General features: G+C 41.3%; 1 protein-coding gene across 1 annotated transcript in view; it reads left to right on the top strand.

Annotated features, from left to right (window-relative positions):
* Positions 1 to 21,437, top strand: part of znf385b (zinc finger protein 385B) — a 21,822-nt gene extending 385 nt beyond the window's left edge. Inside the window, exons 3-10 of the mRNA XM_061089125.1 lie at positions 61 to 177; positions 16,654 to 16,790; positions 17,067 to 17,177; positions 19,120 to 19,291; positions 19,387 to 19,773; positions 19,870 to 20,054; positions 20,804 to 20,899; positions 21,168 to 21,437. Coding sequence (XP_060945108.1) covers positions 61 to 177; positions 16,654 to 16,790; positions 17,067 to 17,177; positions 19,120 to 19,291; positions 19,387 to 19,773; positions 19,870 to 20,054; positions 20,804 to 20,899; positions 21,168 to 21,437 — 1,475 coding nt within the window. The remainder of the gene's footprint in view (positions 1 to 60; positions 178 to 16,653; positions 16,791 to 17,066; positions 17,178 to 19,119; positions 19,292 to 19,386; positions 19,774 to 19,869; positions 20,055 to 20,803; positions 20,900 to 21,167) is intronic.
* Positions 21,438 to 22,260: the final 823 nt, after the last annotated feature.

The following is a 22,260-nucleotide window of genomic DNA, read 5'->3' as shown; positions in this document are numbered from 1 at the left end:
GCAGCAGTTTATCAATGTCAGCTCCTGTTATGTGTTTTAATGGGACGTCTTTTACTTCAGCAGGGGCTCAGTCCAGATTTCTTCCACAGGCCACAGGACTCGGCTCTCGGCCTGCAGGACTAACTCCAACCCCAGGCCTCAGCCCGGCCCTCAATGCTCCACCAAGCATAACTGCAGGTAGGACCAGTGAACACACCACAAAGACTATACACCTGTCGTGCATGTGCATTTCATACCTGCATGGGAGGAAACACATGCAAATGCTTGTACTCCTTAATACAAGCATTATGATAGAAAGGCGTGCAAGTTATCATGGTAACCAGAGGGACATTAGGAGCTAAAGCAGACATTAATCTGTCAGTCTGTCCGTCTGTGCGTCCGTCTGTCTTTCTGCTGAGTGAGAGTGACTTTGGCTCATCCATCATCCACAGCTGCTTCCCCCTGGGAGAGGTCAGAGAGAGAGAGAGAGTGGGTAAATGAATGAGTGAGTGAGTGAGTGAGAGAGTGTGTGTCTGCGTGCGTTACTTAGCCAGTCAGCTGTTTTTCCTTTGACTGTTGTATTGGTCACTGGTAATGGATCACGATTATTCGTTGCCATTTGCTTTGCTTTGCTGAAACTTTGTTAAATTACCTCATGCGTGAACGGTATTTGTGCTTGAGTCGGTAGCTGATATCGTCAGGTATAAGCAGTGTGGGTGAAGACAAATACTCCCATGATCCCAGGTTGTTCATGATGTCATCAACCTAGGTCTTTTGTCATTGTTTGGAGTTAGAGACCCCCGTGGCCAAAATTACCAATTTTACGTTTAATCACAAAGTAGTTCGAACTCCCTCTGTTGGCTAGATAACAGTTATAGCTTTTTTCCTTGGTTTGACTCTCTGACGTTTTCTGATCGGACTGGTACAGTTTCTGAGCGTATGCTGTGATTTAGACCCAGTTTCTAAGAGTCAAACTATTGATCAACCGTGTGAGATCATGCTGTGAGATGTAAAGATGTTAAAGTGGAGCAGACGACAGCAGGACATTAAACTCGGGAACAGAACTGCTCTCATTGCATGTGTGTGTAATGAGAGCAGTACATGATATTTGGTGATTATCTCGTAGTATCCATCTCCACAAAACCTGAGGTTGTGACGTCTTTACTGTGTCAGTCACATTTTATTATGGGTTCCCAGTTTGTTCACATTTTCCTGATCAAGAACTCAAAATCTAGTCCTGACTGGAACAGACATTAAGGGTTGACTGCAAAAAGTCGACTGCAGTTGGATAATAAGGATCTAAAAAAAAATCACTAAGTTTTTAAATCTGTGAAAAAGGAGGGAAACATTCAAATTCATCTAATTACAGTATGTGAGAGGATGTCAGGACACGGAAACACAATCTCCAATTGACACACACACTTACGCAGGTGTATCTGTCTCTGTGTGTGTGTGCAGCAGCTGTAATTACATACTGTGTGCCTATATCAGTGTACAGGCTACAATAACACTGATTAAAGATTAAAACTCTCTCTAGTGGACACACACACACACACACACACACACACACACACACACACACACACACACACACAAACACCTCAGCCTTAATGGTCATCTCTCTCTCTCTCTCTCTCTCTCTCTCTCTCTCTCTATTATGTGATGCTTGCTCGACCATGAAAAGCTCTTTGGCCTGGACTCAGCTCCTGCAGGCAGCTTCAGCCTGAGTGTGTGTTTGTATGACAGTGACCTGGCTAGCTGAGCAGCCTATCAGCGTTCAGGTCAGATGACATCACAGCCAATGCAAGTTGTGCTGCAAGGGGACAGACGACATGATATGTGATCTCCTCAATCATTGAATAAAATAGCTAGAATAGGTTAAGTTTTCCCAGATTTTTTTTTTAAATTAAATAACTCAAACAATGGCAGTAAAAAGTGTCATCTGATTATCATGTCATGGAATAAAATGATATCTCACCATTGGTGGAATAGCTTCGATCCATTACATCACTAAAAAGAACAATAAACCTGTTCAAAAATACTCCAGTTTAAGTTTAAGCACTGCAAGACGGGAGTAGCATTTGATTTGATGTATGGGAAGTTATTGTAATAATTTGTTAATTGTAGATAGTTTGGATGTGTTTGTTCTCAATTAAGTTTTCTCCTGTTTTCTCCTGTGTGGCAGTTAGTGACCACAAGGAGGCAGTCCACACACACACGCACACACACCACGCACGCTCGCACACACACACTCACACTCAGACACACACACACACACACACACACACACACACACACACACACACACACACACACACACACACACACACACACACACACAGTCTCACAAATGAATAGAGTGAATTCCCATGATCCACATGCTCACTTCAAATGAAGAGAGTAACTCACATGAGTCTAATAACATTTACAATATTAAAAGCTGCTCTTTCATGATTTCTCTTCTGCTCCGCTATGTCTCCTCTCCCGTCTCCTCATATCATCTCAGCTTTTCCTTTCCTTTCCTTTCTTTTCTTTTACATAGTAAATTACTTCACTATTAATTTTGAACTTACAGTAATGAGAACCTCAGCGTTCCTGATCAGATATTTCTTTAGAACACTGAAGATGATGTGTGTGTTATTACGTGATTAAACTATGTCTAATTAGCTTTCCTGGGTTAATAAGGGTAAGCACGTTGTCCTGATACCTCATACATATGAGAAAAATAGACAGTTATTAATAGACACACTTTGCAGCGGTGTGTGTGTGTCGGTGTGTGTGTGTATGTGTGTGTGTGTGTGTGTGTGTGTGTGTGTGTGTGTGTGTGTGTGATGGAGAGATTGAACAGGTGTTGATGTGTTGTCTTGCATTGATGTATTCAGCAGTGTATGAATAGACTCTGCTGACAGATCCATGCACTTGTTGCGCTGTACAGTGCCCAACAAATAGGCTCAGAGAGAAGTTTATGTCACCAGATATGAACCTGTGATGCTGCATCCACATGTCACAGTTGTCTGTCATCAGTTACCACCATTAGACAACTCGTAATACCAGAAGAGCCACTGGATTTCTTTAGGAGCGCCGGTAGAAGATTAGGATAAAACCTTCCAACATATTCATGCATGTAATACTCTAGCTTTGACAGCAGAAGACTGGTGAGGACAAGTTGAAATGATAATTGACCAACGGGAGCCAGGGAGACCTAGTACAGGACCTAGAGACAAATCGAAAAACTGTGGAACAGATAGTTGAGGACTGATATGAGTAGTTTAGCTCTGGAGGACTTGTATAGAATTCCGCTAGAATTCCTCTAGAAAACCAATAAAACGACTAAAAGACTGGTTGGAATAGTCAGACCAAAAGCTAGGTAGGTCTACAAGAGAACTATTAGGGACCAAAAGGCCTTGTAGAGAACCTTTAGGACTAGCAAAACTAGGATTAGTTTGGGTGTGACATAAATCTTGTATGATAGACAATAAAGTATGGATTGTATTGAAAGAGGATTTGTATAAAGCAGCTTAGACTGACAAAACCGGTGAAGACATTAGTAGGACAAGTTGGGGTCCACTAGAAAACTGGCAATTATTGTGCAACTAGTAGAATAGAGTAGGACCAGTTAAAGTCCAGTCCTTATCAGAGCAAGCTAAGCAAACTGGTAATACTAGTGGAACTACTCAATAGCTGAAAGTACTGACAGCACAACCAGAGGGTTTTTAGGACCGTAGGACTAGTAACAGATAATAGACAGATAGAAGTGCAAAACCGGTAAGACTAATGGGACTACTAGAGTACTGCTAAGACTAAGGAACACCGGTAAGGTAATCTTAGCAGAACTAGTAAAAGACGGCAGAACCAGAGAAACTAATAGACAACGGCTAGGACTGGTCAAGGTTAAGTAAAATTTTTGAAAAAATTATAAAGATGATGAAACAGGTTGTATTAATGGAGGACTAAAAGACAACTGCTCGGAATTGCAGGACTCATTATGGATTTGAAGGAAGTCCATGGTAAAGTAGAAAACTTGCTATAATAACAGATCTAGGCTGGTAGAAATGTGTTAGGACTTGTGGAACAAAGACTAGCCAAGGTCTGTAGTAAAACTAAGCATAATCAGGGATTTGTCTGACTTGTCAAAGGATAATAAAAATCTGGTGGGACTAGCTGAGCTATCGGCAAACTGATGGGAACTAATGGGAGCTAGTAGAAGACATGTAGGACCAGTTGACATCAGATTGAGATTGTTTGACAGCAGACAGTTGATTTAGGGACTAGTAAACCTGTACAGGACACATAGGAGAGGCTTTTTCTTTTCTTCTATATCTTACTTTAGTTGACTTTTATTCCCTGTTACTTATTTCGTTAAATTATTTGTTGGTTTATTATTTTGCGTCTTTGTTCTGTTCATTCAGTCTTTTGAGTTTTTAGAATAAAGGAATTCAAATTGTATGTACCTCCCTTATTTCCTCTCCTCCTCCTCATTTTCTTCCTCCTCCTCCTTCTCCTCCTCCTCCTCTACTTCTTCTCTCTGAATCACGGTGCCATGAACTGGCTGAGAGCGAGTGAGCAGCACTGAGAAAGAGACACAGAGAAAGAGGGATTTCCATTGAGACAGAGGGGCTGTCATCACCGCTCACCCTGAATATCATCACCTCAGTGACTCACATACACTGTCTCTCTCTCGCTGTGTGTCGGTCGCCCTCCTCTAAACACGCACGTGCACGTGCACACACACACCCACCCACACACACAGACACATACAGACACACACGTGTTTCTCTGCGTTTACACAGACAGACAGTGAGACGGCGGTTCTCCTCTGTTTGGTTTGTGCTTTCTCGTTGTTGCTTGTTGTTAACGCGGGAGCAGATGATAGAGAGGAGAGGGGAGAGCAGGAGGAGGTGAGACAGCTGTCTCCCTGTTGATGATGTGGAGTCGTTTCCTGAGTCGAGGTAGGAAATCCTTCTACTGTCTATTTCTGTTAAAGCATGTGCTTACTGTGTCAGGCTGCACACTACAGGTGTTTGCTATGTGTGAGTGTGGTGTTTTTTTTTTGGGGGGGGGGGCGAGGGTGACACGACAGGAGGTCATGACCTGCACCCAAACTTTGAACTGAGGCTGTAGTCAGGTTGTGTGACTGTCTGCTCGGGTGAAAACTGTGGTTTGAGTGGAAATTGAATGAAATACATTCAGCTGGAGCTTCCTCTCAGCACAGTTAATGATAAAGCAGTTTTCTCATAATTCATTGAAGTGAATTAATTTTGACCATCTGGCTTTCTTTTGATTACACATTTATCTATATGTAATGAAACAGCATACATTTCAAATAAAAGGTATCATGTCTCTTAACAGTAATGTGTCTTGGCTGAGATATTAAATTTGTTCTATGGATAAAGAGACAATGTGAAAAAGGCAGATTTTCATAAATTAGATTAGATTAGACTTTATTGTCATTGCACAGTACAAGTACTTATACAACGAAATGCAGTTTAGCATCTAACCAGAAGTGCAAAAAAAGGCAGTAAAAGTGCAGAGTATTGTGCATATTAAAGTGAAAATGTAAATAAACAAGAAATTTTTAAAATAACTAGTTTTATTGTATAATGTTTAAGTTCATTATTATATTCCATAAAATGTCGACGGCCAACATGTATAGTGTAAACCTATGGAAATATATCATACTTGAAAACATGGAAAAACTATAAACCAAATAAAACCAAAAACCTGTAGAGACCTCCCACATGAGAAAATGATAATTTGTTCGACTGCTTTGTACCAATTTGATTCTTCAGATATTCATAGATAATATAATAACTACACTACACATAGTTATTAGGGATAAAAATGTACGAGTGCTGAGTGTTGTGTTCATCCAGTGTGTGTATGTGAATACCCTCAATTTAAAGCTCAACTTCACTGTGAACAAGACTGAGTCGACAATTATGCAAGCAGCTTTGTGAGTTTGTATTTGCTGTAGGCACATTATAATTATTATTTTACTTTTGGGAAACATGAAAGTGGTAACCAATTTACCTACAAACCCTCCAAGAACTGTTGAGACATTGAAAACCACAAATATGAGCCGTTTGGTTGCGTTAGAGGAAAGAGTAGGATCAACAGAGTCCATCCTCTGGAGACCATGAATGTGTAAAACAAATCTGTTAACCCTCCAGCTAATAGTTGTTGAGATATCTCTTTCCGGACAAAATTGAGAGACTGACTCAAAAAACCCTAATCACCATGTATAGTGGAGTCTGTTTTCATCCGCCATCATCTTCTCTTTCTTTACATGCCAACTTCTCTACATCCACAAAGGGAGCAGTATTTTGGCTTTTGTAGCAGGTTTTCATTTTTTTGGCTCAAGTATAATATGCACCTGAAAGCAGGTGGGTTGAAATGTACCTACTGCGGAGGAAGAGTCTGAAAAACAGGATTTTTTTCACTTCAGATCTCTGCTACAAACACTTGGACATGCTGTGCAGCCTTGTGTGCGCCCTCTCTTAAATGTGATGGTTGCCTCACGTGTGCTCAACCTGGACATCGGGCTGTGTTTATTCAGGCAGAGCAGTATTTACAGGTGAATCAGCAGCTAGATACAAATCAAAGATCATTTTGACGTTTCCTTGGAGAAACAGAATATTGGAAATAAGATAATTATGAGATTGGTCGTCTGACTCTGTTTGCTGACATTCCTCTCATTATAGATAGCGTGACTGCTGTGATTACCCACACACTGCTGCTCATCACCACAGCGCGGTGTGCGTGTGTGTGTGTGTGTGTGTGCGAGACAAAAACACACAATGAATTCCCTTGTCTACCGTGTGTCTGGCTTAGTTTCTGCAGATTAGACATATGCTTCATTCTTCACTGTTTGTAGATATCGGTTGCTTGTCTTTGTAACTGACACAACATCATACATTTGTTTCTAAATAATACCTTTGGGCCCTGTTGTCTCAGTCTCGCTTCATCCGTTGGGTTCTGTCAGAGAAGCTGTAGTCGGTGTGTCGCCTCTTTTATCCAGAATCAGGCTCATTTAACACAGATATGTTGTGTTAAATGTTGCTGGTTCTGCAACAAATGAAAAATCCTGAAAATGAATTAAAAAAATCAGATAAGAAACCTTTTGCTGTCCACAGGTCTTGTGCTGTCAACATTTAAGGCTACAGGCAAGGATTATGTTCATCTGCTAATTGGATACTGCGTTTTTAATCTATTGATTGCTAAAACGATATAATGTCAAAAAATTGTGTAAAAATCCATTTTATAATGAGCCACAACCCCGGGGAATGTATTCGTATGAAGTATCAAATCATTTTGTGTGTATCCGCCCATCCATCCATATACCACTTATCCTTTGATGGTCATTGTGGGTTAACTGGAGCCAATCCTAGCTGAGCTTTTACCCTCAACATACCAACAACCATTTATACTCACATTCACACCTATGGACTGTTAATGTAGAAAACCCATGCAGACATAGCAAGAACATGCAAACTCCATACTGAAAGACACTGGTCAAGCCAGGATTCGAACCCGGACCCCTCTTGCTGTGAAAGAGAAAACCATCTGCCACCCCAATTTAAAATTTAAAATTTAAAATGAACAGAGCCTGAGTATTTTTCAGTTTATAATCATGTTTGGCAGAAGAAAAAAAATGAAAGCCTTATTTAATAATCAATTATCAGAGAAGTTTACAAATCACTTTCCATCCTTTAGCAGCACGACTTTATGACCTTTCTTCTTTCGCTTAAATGTTGCATTTTTTAGCTGCTTCACTGAAACTAAGAATTGCTCAGTCATCAGTCCGCTGTTTTTTTCTGTCCAACACAATCATACAAATATTTGATTCTAATGAAATTTCTACTGCAGGTGACGATGCTGCTCTTTTTCTGTGAGTGTCCGCTGTTTTATACTTAGTCTCAGACTGGAGCTCCCCTGTCTGCTTTCATACTCCTGATTGGCTTGCTGTGTGTGTGTGTGTGTGTGTGTGTGTGTGTGTGTGTGTGTGTGTGTGTGTGTGTGTGTGTGTGTGTGTGTGTGTGTGTGTGTGTGTGTGTGTTTGTGCTCTTGTACAGCTATCTTTGTGAGGGCCAGTTTGAGTCTACAACCCATGGAGTGAGGACATCTTGGGAAAGTGAGGACCTTTTGGCCGGTCCTCACTTTGTACACCCACCTTTAATGGACTGTTTGGGGTTTAAGATTTGGTTTTAGGGTTAGGGTTAGAATTAGGCTTAAGGGTTAGGGATTTAGTTTGGATGGTTAGGGTTAGGTCGAGGGGCTAGGGAATGCATTATGCAGTGTCCTCACTAGGATAGCTGTACAAACATGACTGTGTGTGTGCGTGTGTGCGTGTTTGCAAGTAGGTCACGTTCAGAGCACATACACCTCACACACACATACATGCTCGCTCGTTATGTTTCTCTGCATAATAATAATAATGCGGTGTGATGTCTAATGCTACTGTCAGCACAACCACACTCAGGCTGTGTCTCTCCAGCGCTCTCGCTCTCTGTGGATAAGGGATGTTTAAGATGCAGATGAAGGTGATGGGATGGTTTCTCCTCCCAGTAGGATCAGCGGTGTATTAATACCCCACGTTCTTCCAGGCTTTGTCTCCAGCTGCAGTGATTTCAGCAGCAGTGTTTTCTGCAGTGAGGGATCATATCATTGTGCCGTCAGGACGTCCAAGGACAAAACTGGAATCATTCCGGCTTAACTAGCCCCTGCGTTTAATTTTTTTTTTCACTGAGAAAGTCAGTGGGGAAATTATTGATCTGGAAGAAAATGTATTTATTCATATTCTAACATTCTGGGAAAACTTGTAAATGAGATGCAGAACAGAGTTGGATTCAGGACGCGATTAGAGTTTCACATAATTATTTTTTCTCAACCAAGGACCCTGGACAGACCTCCCTCATGTGCCTTGTAATAATTGGAATTTTTTTTACACTTCTATTTATTTATGTGAAAGAACAACACGAAATGCATATCTTAGAAAGATATTAGACATGCATTAATCATTTATGCCGACACAGAAAACCCAAATATCATGACAATTTGAATGGATGAGTCTGGAAACTTTTCACAGACCCCATTGAATTGTGACACAGAAGCTCATGGTCCATGGAGCCAGTGCGTTCAGGACGTGTCCAGATCTGCTTTGACTAGTTTAACAGCAGGAAAAACGCTAAGAAGACGTCACATGCCTCATATTCATACATGAACCAAACAGAAAGTTCCTATTTTCTTCTTCTGCTGTGGTTGAACGACAGTAGGTGAAACATTTGCACCACCAGCTGTTCATCTCCACAGACTATTCATATTTGCATCACAGCAGGTGATGGAAACTTCTGCTCTGTGTTTGGATGGAAACATCTGATATCGAACTATCTTAGTTTTTAATGTTTATTGCATTCATACACACACACACGCACACTATTCCCTGTGTAACAAGAGATTGTGTGAACCAACAGCAACTGCTCTCTGATCCCTTCACACACATGCAGACACACAGAAAGCAACGAGTGCAGCAGGGTAATTTCATCTTCCAATATCATCGGTAAACTGTGTGTGTGTGCATGGGCGGTCGCTCTCTTTCCCCCTCAGTCGTCCTCAGGGATAGAGTTTCTTGTCTCTGGAGGAAATGGCAGCAGGGGATTAAGAACTAACGCACACGCCCACACATATACAAAAAGAAACACACACCTGACGCTTAGGGTTCGGGGGTTCAGATAGCGATGACACATGCCACTCTTGCTCCAGTCACCTGATACACTCTCTCTCTCTCTCTCTCACACAAGCACACACACATGCAGAGTGAGTGGTGGGTGTGTTTGGCTTTTGCTCTTTGGTTTGTAAAAAAGACCACGGCAGAGTAGCAGGGACAGACAGGAAGCAGCGGAGTACAGTAGACGACAGAACGTGTTACAGTAGAGAACAGTAGAATTTACAGTGAATACAGCCAGAGGCGGAGAAAAGGTTGAAGAAAAATAAATCTGGATCTAGATAAAAAGAAAAGAAGACATCAGGTGCAGGTAGGAGCCTTTCATTGAAACATCTTCATGGCTCTTCCTCGTGCTCTGCTTTTATCACTTCCTGTGGGCGGCTGTCGACTACTAACCAACCAATCCCCAGCTCCTCCTATATGCCTGCTGAAGTGTCCTTGGGCAAGACACTGTACTTGTGAATGTGTGGCATGTACATGAATGAGAACATGTGAATAGTTAAGACCATAAAACACCATATAAATGTAATCTATGTATCATCTCTGCTCTCTGTGTCTGTGCTGCTGTCAGATTGGCTAGAATCACTTTACAGCCTGGGAACTGCACCAGATGTTTCTCTTTTCTCTGCTGAGTTAGAGGATGATGAGAATGAAGCTGCATCAACAGTCTGGATGATGATGGGCTGATGTTTACGCAACAGATAATACTGTTTCACAACCCTTCTCCGGTGCTTTATTCATTAAACTCTGACATTAGTTGGATTAAAGTTATAAGTCGCCCATATTGTGTTTTGACGTGCAAAGCATCCAGGTTAGCTGCTTAAATATATGCTTTACTATACAGCCCAGTATTTTCCTCGCCGCTAAGTCCTGTCTGTTGGTTTGTTGATCTGGTGCAAGATTACGGAAAAATCATGAACGGATTTCCATGAAACTTACAAACTATGTTTCAGGGAAGAACCTTTGGTGGTTAGAGGGCTGATCCAGATCCATGATTTTTGCTTTTCAACATCTTAATTGATTTCTCAGAGAGTAATTTATCCATCTTGATGAAAAAAAATCCCAAACGTTTATTTTGATCCAATTAATAATACAGATCTAGTGAATCAAGTAAATAGGACTTTTTTTTATCATCTATATTAAAATAGGGGTGGTTGGTTTGATTAATCCTTATGAGCTCACCTAGTAGCCGACTATTGCGAATTTTCAAACGAGTGATTTTGACAGTATGAGCATCCAAGCTGTAATTAATTTTGACAGTCTATATTTTGTTTTGATCATATGTTCAAATTTCAATTATTGTCTTTTGTGGGGCTTTTTAGGTAGTTTTTTAGGTGGTATGATTTTTTCTATGTGTTGCTATTGTAATACGTTTCCTGTGTACACAAAAATGTGTGGAATAGTTCAACTAATAATCTATCTTGCTTTGTTTTGGTCTCCTTCAAAGATCAGTGCTGTCAACACGGCTTGTAATTGATTAAACAGTGTTGTCTGTGTCACAGTGTAAGAGCTGTGTTGATTTGTGACTGCAGGATACAAAAAGTATCTCCGTCATTCAGAAATAGACTGAATGACTGAGACGCTTTCAGAACTGCTTCAACGAGGGTTATGAAGACCGATGCAAGCGCGCACACACACACACACACACACACACACACACACACACACACACACACACACACACACACACACACACACACACACACACACACACACACACACACACACACACAGAAGTGCATAGTGCAGTTGAAAGATGAGTTGTTATTGGCCAGCTGGTTGCTTGCGTACTTGTCTTATTTTAATTACACCTACCTAGCACTGTATGTGTGTGTGTGTCATGCTTCAGATGTTTTATCTGAACTCCTGTCATCATGCTGCTGAAGTATTCTGGTATATACTTAATTCGTTATTTTCACTATCAATTAGTCTGATTATTATTAATCAATTTATTGCATTAGTGACATCTTCAAGCGTCTGATACATTTTTTGACAAATGGTCCAAAACCCAACGATTTAGTCAATTAAATGACTGATCATCACAGCTCTAATGTGATGCATATATATATATATATTTATTTATGAACCCAAAGTTTTCCTCCTGCCAGAAACACCAGAGATGCTATGCCCCAGTTTTTGCAACTAACTAAAAAGTTTTACGGTGCTTAATCAGCCCCACGTGGATTTATGCACCAGGCTGACGTGAGTGATCAAATAGCAACCACACTTTTTAGTAACAGTGTGTGTGTGTGTGTGTGTGTGTGTGTGTGTGTGTGTGTGTGTGTGTGTGTGTGTGTGTGTGTGTGTGTGTGTGTGTGTGTGTGTGTGTGTGTGTGTGTGTGTGTGTGTGTGTGTGTGTGTGTTCTGTCTGTGGGGTGTGAATGCCAGAGATGACCCTGATAGCAGCCAAGTCGTAAATATGACCGCTGCAAAGATCAGAGAGTGACCAGCAGGAAACTGGATGCGACGACTCAGAAAGGGTTTAGGATCAATTTATAGACCATTCAATCCCAACCAGCAAATGTTGCACCAGGAGAGAAGCTGTGGTCGTTCTGAATGTGTGCAACTGAGATATGTTTGGTTTATAATGATTTAAACTTACAACTAAGATAAAAAGATGAAATTCTTTGGCCAACGTTTTATCTATTACTTCCCCATCAAAGTTATATTCTCATCTGCACTTGTCTGTTTGTGTGTCACTTAGAAGGATTATGCAAATTGTACGGCACAGATTATCTCAAAGCTTGGGGGAAGGATGCATTATGGGTCAGACGAGAATCCAATTTTTTTTTAACATTTTCATTAATCTCAGTGATAATAATACGAGTACCTTGATGAAATGTCATCATGTTTAGGGGACTGGCCCAGGTGAAGAATATCCAAAAGAATTTTCCACATCAAGTTCAACTTTAATGTATGATCTAGGAGCAGGTAAAACTGTCCCAAAACAGAGAGAGTTGTTTAACTACCACCAGTCTGGACTGGATTGGATGCAGTTAATGCACCAGTATAAGGCAGTTGTCACTCAGAAGTAAGAGCGAGTAGTCCACTAAACAAAGAATCAATGGTTTGATCCCAGTATTAATGTGTGTGTGAATGGGTGAACATGATTTGAGAGGCTGGTTCCTCTGTTAAGGATGACAAGTCGAGCTCTGCTGTACGCAGCATGAGCAACGTGACGCAGCGGAGCCCCGATGCAGTTCTACAACGGATGACGTCTCCCCATTTAAAGTGAATGAGCAGCATTTCAGTTGCGAGTCCAGTGTAAGATCCAGTTTGACCTGTTTTATAATGCTGCCCGTGTGAAACAGATTCCACTCACACATGGAAAAGTAAAAGTAACTTGAGCTCTCAGCGTCATCATCAGTGTTTATTTACAAGCGGCTTCCACAGATCTTCCTCTCCAATCAACAACAGCCTGAAATAAAACTGCCTGACGTGTTAGTTGATTGTTGGTCACTTCTAATGCTCGGTTTTCAGACTTCCCATGTGAATGCAGTAGCAGATATGTATCAGTATTTATAGCAGCTTCTTAGAACAGTAACTTACTTTCGAGAGAGAGAGGTGACTGTGTGTGCGTATGTGTGGTAACCAGATCTCCTAGCACAGGACAGAAGGACAGAATTAAGACGACTCTGTCACCACACTGTTCATCACACACACACACACACACACACACTGAAAATGATCTTCAAGTCATACAGATCATAAAGAAAAGAACGGACGCTCAACACGTATAGATTATATCAGCATGTAAAAGATTCACCCTAAATGAAGCACCCCTAAAAAACTAACTCGCAGACAAAAGTCACCAGATATTTGAGTGGTGTTGATGGATGTTGAAACATTGACCCTAAAAAGGTCGGACGCTGGCGAGACAGATTGAGAGACGGGTTTGTAAAGGCTCAAGTGATCCTTGAGACGGCTCAAATTGTTCTGGGCCCCTTCAGATGGTTTAAGTCGTCCTCAAGCAGATTCCTGTGGCAACTAAAGAACCATTAATGGTCTTAGAGGTGATTTATTAGTTGAGCAGGGTCTTTAAGGAAGTTCTGATGGTCTCTAAGGTGGTTTAAGTAAAGGTGTTGTAAGTTTTCAATAACAAATCTCTACAGAGGCTAATTTGGCTGATCACCATATTGCATATATGTATTGATGTCAGTAACACACACGTGTTCAGAGACGTTTTCTGCAAACTCCTCACATTAAACACCACATATCCATTCTGTGGTATGTACTTTTTAGTATACAGTAACTGAATAAACATCTCCCCCCTAAAATACTTAATTTTTGTTTCCATATAGATCTCCTCCCTATTTCACAATTTTAAAGTTTAAAGTTTAAAAAGGAAAATTCTCAGACCCATTAATAATTCCCTGTGAAGTCAGTGACAATATCCCAAAATGCCTGATCTCACAATGTTGGAAAAAGTAATAAATAATTCCCAGATCTGCACCAAAATGTAAATGGTTCTTCCCTGATCCATTACACACCCTTTCACCAAGTTTCACCAACAAACAGAGGTAACTATCAACACAGAGGAGGAACTGACCCAAGAGACAAGTAGGTTTGTAATGGAGAAAGGTTCCAGGCTAATTGAGAGGGCACCAGTAATCGATGTGTTATGGGTTCTTGAGATGGTTTCAGTGATGCTTGATAAGTCATGATTGGTTCTCATGTTGTTGATAAGATGAGATAATAGTTCATTAGTCCCACAAATGGGAAACTTCCATGTAACGGCAGCACGGACAATATCAGACATAAAAGCCCTCAGAAAAAAAAAACAAATAAATAAAGGAACAATCAATAAAAACAAAAGAAAATCTAATAGTTAAAGTAAGATATATATACAGTGTAGAAAGGATTACACATGGAAAGTTATTGACATTGCTCTGACAATGGAGATATTTTTAGCAACGACAGTGTGCATGGGTTCAGTTTACTAGTATTACATCTTCATTGTGGCTGCATTATCGAATGCAAAGCTTTTATTTTTCCATCAAGTTGACACATAACACCATCGCTAAAAATAGGCCCCAATCTGTATTTACCATCACAAATAATCTTCCAGATAACAAATGCTGATCCACACAGTGATCACCGTGGGTGTCCAGCTACATGTGTTTGATTACAGCAGCGTGGTGAGTCATGTTGTCTGAACTTAATAAAGAGCTGTGGTGATAAATACAGACTCTGACTCCTGCTCTGCTATATGAGATCAAACTCCGAAAGCAACAGTGTGGCATGCAGCTAATCCACAGCTAGCCTAATGTCAGTCTAAAGGTATGCACATGTAGCCTGGCCTGGCCTGGTCTGGCCTGTTCTGACCTGGATATACCTTACATTGGGTTATAGGTTTTTTTGTGGATTTTAAATGGTTCAAACGGGTCATAACTACAATTGAAATCTCATAGTGTTGTATATTTTATTTATGACCAGTTACAATGGGTTACATCAGTTGGTTTAGAATGTATTTCACTTAGTTAATCCAATTAAAATAGGCTAGAATAAGATATAGTGCATTTAAAATTGTTTAAAAGCATGTGTCGGTAGCTATAGGACAGCTGTAAATATATATTAAATGGTATTTAAAATGGGCCCCATTGAGTTGTTCTGCATTTAAAGTGGGTTCCAATCATAGACCATTTTAAATGCTCTATGATTATATATATACTTTAAACCAAAGTAAACTCTTGATTCGACTTTAAAAAGTTTTCCTCGGTCATGATCACTTTGTAATTTTACAATCGGACTGAAGACACTTCTGTTTCTTTAAACTTTCACAGTGTTTTTGTTATGGTTGTGATATGTTGAGATGAACAGAGCAGCTCTCACCGGCCCCGTAGCGGACTCATTCTGTGAGCTGCTCATTCACCCTCTCTCTCTCTCTCTCTCTCTCTCTCTCTCTCTCGCTCTCTCTCTCTCTTTCTCGCTCGGGCCTCCAGCGGTCGCAGCTCCATATGTTCTTCACATTCTTCCTATGAAGCAGATGCTCAGGTCTCCAGGTTGAAATGATATAAACAATTGAGTGAGATGGATTTCCTCCATTTGTTCTTGGATGGCTTTGCCAAGAAGTGTGTCTGTATCACTCGGGAAAATCTTTGTATTGAGGTTCAAGCTAACGTTACCCATACGGACACAAATGGTCACAACTCAGTAGTCTTTATAAATGGTTTACTGACTTTATGTATACTTCCCTTTTCCAGTGTTATTGACCACCCAGTACAAGTTGCATTCACCCATTCACACACAAATCCAGACTAGAGGAGACAAGGATCAATCCACCAATCTTCGGGTTAGTGGTCTCCTGAGCCACAGCCAACCATAGCTATCGTAATAATTATGGAATGACATAATAAGTTTAGTTGATGATACATGATATGCATGAGGGCTTGGTTGTTTGTGGTTAAAACCTTCAAATCAATTGGAAAAAATGGATTCCATTAAATCACCAAAATACTAGATGTAAATATTCTGCTGCTGTCAAGAAAGTGAGAGTGAAAAGAGGCCGGCAGCTTTGGACAATGATCTAAAGTCCACAGTGAATTATTAAGAGAAACAAAGGCTGGACCTTTTGGAACAGCCCTCACTGTCCCCTGACTTCAACATCATTAGAAATTGTGTGTACGTCTCAAACATGCTGTTTGAGCAAGACAACCTGAAAATGATCTCAGGACTAAAAGTGATCTGCAGGAAGAATGGGTGAAAATCATGAATAAGAAGTCTTATTTAGCTCCATAGAGTGTTTGAAACCAGTGATATCTGCCAAAAAGAGAGTTTTTATGTATTGACTATAGTGGAGCAGCTGCTTCTCTTGATCAGTGTCTTGATAAAACACCATAGAGACTCTTTGTATGGACGTTTGAAATTGTTATTGAAGTGCCATTAATCCCCCCCACTCGCTCGTCAGAAAATATGGAGAATCTGCGAGGTTAAAAAATGTCTTCTGTTTGCAGGAAGTGGGTGTGGCGCAGTAGGCGGGGCCTTGCCAGGGCTGGTTGGGGCCACTTGTCCCTCAATGATGATGAAACCGTTCCTGACCTATTCTGTCGAGACGGCGTCGCCAGTGGGACTTTTTCCAAATTTCAACACGGTATGTGACTGTTTGTGTCATTGTGTGTGTGTGTGTGTGTGTATGTGTGTGGGGTGTGTGTGTGTGTGTGTGAGTGTGTGTGTGTGTGTGTGTGTGTGTGTGTGTGTGTGTGTGTGTGTGTGTGTGTGTGTGTGTGTGTGTGTGTGTGTGTGTGAAGGACAGTAACAGGACACTGTGACAGGGTGATGTAGCACCTGACTGTGATTAAGAGACTAATCACTGTTCAGTCAGTCCAGAGCAGGCTGTCGACCTTTGACCTCTGGATGTTTCCTGCAGATGGACCCAGTGCAGAAGGCCGTCATCAATCACACCTTCGGTGTTACCATGGTGCCCAGAAAGAGGCAGGTCATCTCATGTAACGTCTGTCAGCTGAGGTTCAACTCTGATGTAAGTGTGTTTTTGCTTCATTCCTCTTCCTTAGTGATCAACTTCCTGTGATGTGATAACACAACATATAAAACAACAGCTAAGAGACAAAATGACTACAAAAGACATAAAAATACAACAAAACAACAACTAAAATACATAAACGACTACTAGGAGACACATAATGACAACATAGAGACTGAATACAACCACAATGAGCTGATTAAATACATGATGGTATGCCAGCCCTGCCAGGACCTCCTTTTAATTTAAATGATTTTGGACTTTTTTTCACTTTCGACTGTACAAATGTTTGCAGTTTTTGCTCAGCTGGACAAAAAAAACGTCCTGGGTCTGTCTCTGCACTGGATGCACAAACATGATGTTTTTTTTTACCGAAGATGATTTCCCCCAAAATATTCTTATTTTAATCGTTAAACTCAAACAAACTGGGCCTGTGTGATACTTAACACTGCCACAGCTTGTTTTTGCAGGTGTAACATCTACCCCTCTATGTTTACACTGAGCAGTGTTAAGGACACTAAGCTCCATCACATAATGACTGCTGAGAGGTAAAGAGCCGCTCATGAGTGACGTGCCAATCAAACCTGAATAATTTATGAGCTGGTTAAATAATTCATGAGTGGACATTAAAACAGGAATCAGAGGAGTAGAAAATTAACTCAGTTTAATACGCTGAGTAAAAGTTGAGTCATGACACGAGGACACTAATGACCTGGAGGTGTATTACTGACCCACTGACAGGAGAAAACACATTAATGCAGCTGTAAATGCACTGACATTGTCGTACTCAGAATGCAACCAGTCATCCAGACCACATTGGGAATGAATGGTTCACACAGGATGAACTGTACCATGATCAAGAAAATCGTAATTGTCCCGGAGGAGCAAGTTGTGGTGCAGTCAACAGTAAAATAAAATGAAAATTACAACATAATACCATCTGAAACCAGTGGAAAATCACATCAAACATGAAGTTCATTATATGGCCAAGGAGAATACGATATTTAAAAGCTAATAGAGTCACATTAAATGTTCTCTTAACCCAAATGTAACCTTGGTTTTACTTTTCAACTATTCTTATGTCATATATTTTGTATTGATACGTGGTGGTTGTATTTTAGTTATTCATTTGTTCATTTGTGATGTATCGTTAGGTGTTCCTCGGTGTCTACAATAAAATGTATTATTATTTATTATTAAAACTGCTACAAAATGTTGTTGGTCCCTCAGTTTTCACAAAAATCATGAATGCTGAGAGCATTATATGGACTTTCTCTCAGCACCTTCAGCTCTGACTGATAATATCTTATTATTATTTCTTAAAGGTTCGGTGAGTAAGACCTAGGTGAAAGGGATCTATCGGGAGAAACTGAGTATAAAATACTCCCAGTGATGTTCTCACTAGAGTGTTTCATCTAAATTGTACAAACTCTTGTTCTCTCTCCTGTGTGGATGGGGAGGGTGAGGTGAGGGGTATTCAGCTGCAACATGCAACTTTACCACTAGATGTCCCTAAATTCTACACACTGATCTTTAATAGTATGATCTCTGATATATTTGGTTTGTGTTGCATCAGTTTCGATAATTTAAATAATGCACCTATTATCTGACATTGAGTCTCAGAAACTGGTGGCAGGTATTGGACAAGAGGACAGGTCATCTCAGCAATAAGGCAATTTTACCAGAAACATAAAGAAATAAGTAAGGGAAAGAGAGAAGGAAAAAAGCAGTTTAAATTAAATAGATTTAAATAAAAATAAAATAGAGTTCAATCTCTGAGCTGGTACGTGAACAGCTTGATTAAAAAGCTTGATGGCCTGGTGGTAAAGTCTTGTAAGCCGTGCAACCGTTTCTGTTTGACACTAACAAAGAGAACAGTCTGGATTTCAGATGACAGAAGAATAAAGATCTAAAAGTTACTTGTCTCTCTGTCCGTCAGTCTCAAGCAGAGGCTCATTACAGAGGCAGCCGTCACGCCAAGAAGCTCAAGACTCAGGAGAACAAGACCAAGACCAAGCTGTCAATCACTGCAGAGACCAATGGGAGCTACTCCAGTCCCGCCGGCCCTGCCCCTCACGCCTCATTTAACAGCAGCACCAATCAGCACACAGGTTGGGTTTATCTGCTGATGAGAATGTCACAATGTTTTTATGCAGTGGTGAGTTTTTTCTTTGTTTCACATGATGTTTTTCATTTCTTTCTTCAGAATTCTTATCCAGCCTCACAGACTCCTCAACTCCCCTCAAATCCTTCCTCCTCCTCCCCTCTTCCTGCTCTCCTCCCTCCTCCTCCTCCCCCTCGTCCAGCAGAGCAAGCAGTGAGCCTCCTCCCTCCAGTCCTCCCTCCGCTCTACCCGCTCCGGCCCTCTCTTCCTCACCCTCCTCCTCTTCTGCTTCCTCCAAAGCTTCCCCTCCTCTGCCACCTCAAGCTCTTGTCACCTCGCCTTCGTCCCATGCCCCTCTTCCTCCTCCTTCCTCCCAGGATACACCTCTCCCTGCTGAATCTGAGGAGGAGAAGGCAAAGAAGCTGCTTTACTGCTCTCTTTGCAAAGTGGCTGTCAACTCTCTGTCTCAGTTGGAGGCTCATAACGCAGGTGAGCTGGATGGAGGTGATGTCATAAAGCCAAGTGGGTCATATTTTATGTATCTCATTTGATGAAAGCTGGTTTCTGTGCCTCTTTTGCTTCCAGGTTCAAAGCACAAGACGATGCTGGAGGCCCGGAGCGGAGCAGGGCCGATCAAGGCCTTCCCTCGTCCCGGAGCAAAGCTGAAGATCGGCATCAGCTTGGGATTGAAAGGCTCCGGCCTGCAGAACAAAACCTTCCACTGCCAGATCTGTGACGTCCACGTCAACTCTGAGATCCAACTCAAACAGGTGGAAACTCACCTCGGACACGAACAGTATAACATCAATCTACTGTTATTAACTATAGTGTACTTGATTGATAGTAGTTTGTCAGCAGGATAACACTAAAATGACTCAACGAGTCCCAACGACTTCCATAACATTTGGTGGAGCGGTGGAACATAACCCAAGAAAGAGCTCAATTAAATACCAGGACTCATCTTCTGTTCCTGTGATTACAATAAAAACCTTGTTAGAACTAATTCATGAGGTCAGTCAACAGAAACAAGGGAGTGCTTTGACTTTGAAACAGGTACAGGAAATATATATGCTTGTGACATATTTGACGGATATATATATTGAAACAGTGGTGAACGATTATTTTCACCATCTTTTTTGCTGTGAACTACACTTGACATTCGGAGAAAATAGGCAGGTCCTTAATTCTGTCGAAGATCAGGGCAGCTCACATGTCTGAGACGTGTATATCTGCACGCTGTGGACACATGTGCGCTGACATGAAGTGCAAGACGTTCACAGTCCACATGCACAACTCACGCAGACAGTGTGGCCCGGGTGTTAGACTCGGCCGAGGTGTCCGTTCTCCGATCAGCCTTCCAGTTTTATATATGACTCCTTCAGGGTGAAGAGAAAAAAAAGATGATATGGAATGTGGTTGAAAGATTTGATCTGTTACTGGATAATTTGATAATATGAGCTATTTTCTACCCTGTTTTCCTTCATCAGTCTGACAGTGTTTGTTGATGTTTTTGTTGCAGCACATCTCCAGCAGGAGGCACAAAGACCGAGTGGCAGGAAAACCCAGCAAACCCAAATACAGCCCTTATACCAAACAGGAGAGAAACACTCTCACAGTGAGTGTCTCTCTACCACCCTCTCAAAATCAAATTCACATTTACTTAACATATTTAAGTACAGTATTGTGTAGAAGCAGATGTGAAACACTATCAATAATTCAATCAATATTATTGGTCAGTAATAAATCAATAACTATTATAATAACTATAATTTCCTCTCCTTGTTTCCTTTTTTTTCCTATCCTCTCCTCACCCCTTCAACTCTCTTTTCTCCTTGTTTCTTTTGTCCTCTTCTCCTCTCTCCTCTATCCTCTCTCCTCCTCAGAATGAGTTAGTGAAGCCCTCCCTCTCTCCCTCCTTCCTCTCCACAACCTTCGCTCCTCCGCCATCCACCCTCACCACCTCCATCTCGCTCGCTCCCTCCTCTCTCTCATCCTGTCCCCTCCTCACGCCTGCCTCCTCACCCCTCACCCCGACTATCTCTCTCCACCCTCGCCTTTCGGCCTCCTCGTCCCTCTTCACCGCCTCCTTCCTGCGTCCAGCTCCTGGACCAATCAGAGCGGGCCAAGGGTCATTTCTCTTCACACCATACTGACAACAGAGGTGGCGGTGGGGAGTCAAATCAGCTACCTTTGACCTCTGACATTTTTTTGGGAGCCACAGGGGCAGAAGAGGCCATATGAGACATTGGCTATGTCCTTGCAGCTGCAAGGATTCAAACCTGCAACCTTCTCCCCTGACTGAGGCTTCACAAAAGACACAGGGACAAAACATCCTCCTGGATCAGACGTCTTTCTCACTGAAGCAACCTGTGACGCTAATTTCACACTAATGAGAAAACCTTGACTGGAAAAATGTCTGAATTTCACACATTTAGTTGAAAGCAATAAGTGATCCTGGAAACTTGCAGCTCATTTGTTGATATCGTGATGCTGGACGTCCATCTCATGGAAAATGTGGATCAACAGAAAAAATTAGCACGTTCTTTTATTTGACCTTGCTAACAAAAAAATGCACCTCATCATTTATGAACGATCCACAGATATTGTGGTTTCCTCAATCTGCTGAAAATAAAGCTTCACATTCAGGATTCCGCAGGAATCGAAAAACAGGAAGCAGGATATATAATTAAAAAAATCTCCATGAAAACTGAATCTATAGAACAATATTGTCAGGCAATTTTCTGCTTTTTCAGAGCTCAGACACAAATGTATCCTGGACCTAGAACCTGGTTCAGGTGGCAGTGGGTCCTCAGAGTCTGGAGGTGGGTTGATTCATTCTAAATTACTCTCATCTGAACTCAGAATATATGTCAATTCAAGATATTTTAAGTGCATGAGGTCCTTCTTCCTTCCGGGAGTCAGAAAACTTAGCATACGTCCTACGCAATGTTGTCACGACTACCGCAGTGGTCTTCA

Source organism: Limanda limanda, chromosome 16 (assembly GCF_963576545.1).
Source record: "Limanda limanda chromosome 16, fLimLim1.1, whole genome shotgun sequence".
Classification (NCBI taxonomy): domain Eukaryota; kingdom Metazoa; phylum Chordata; class Actinopteri; order Pleuronectiformes; family Pleuronectidae; genus Limanda; species Limanda limanda.
Note: the sequence above shows the minus strand (reverse complement) of the source record. Positions and strands in the feature narration are given on the sequence as shown.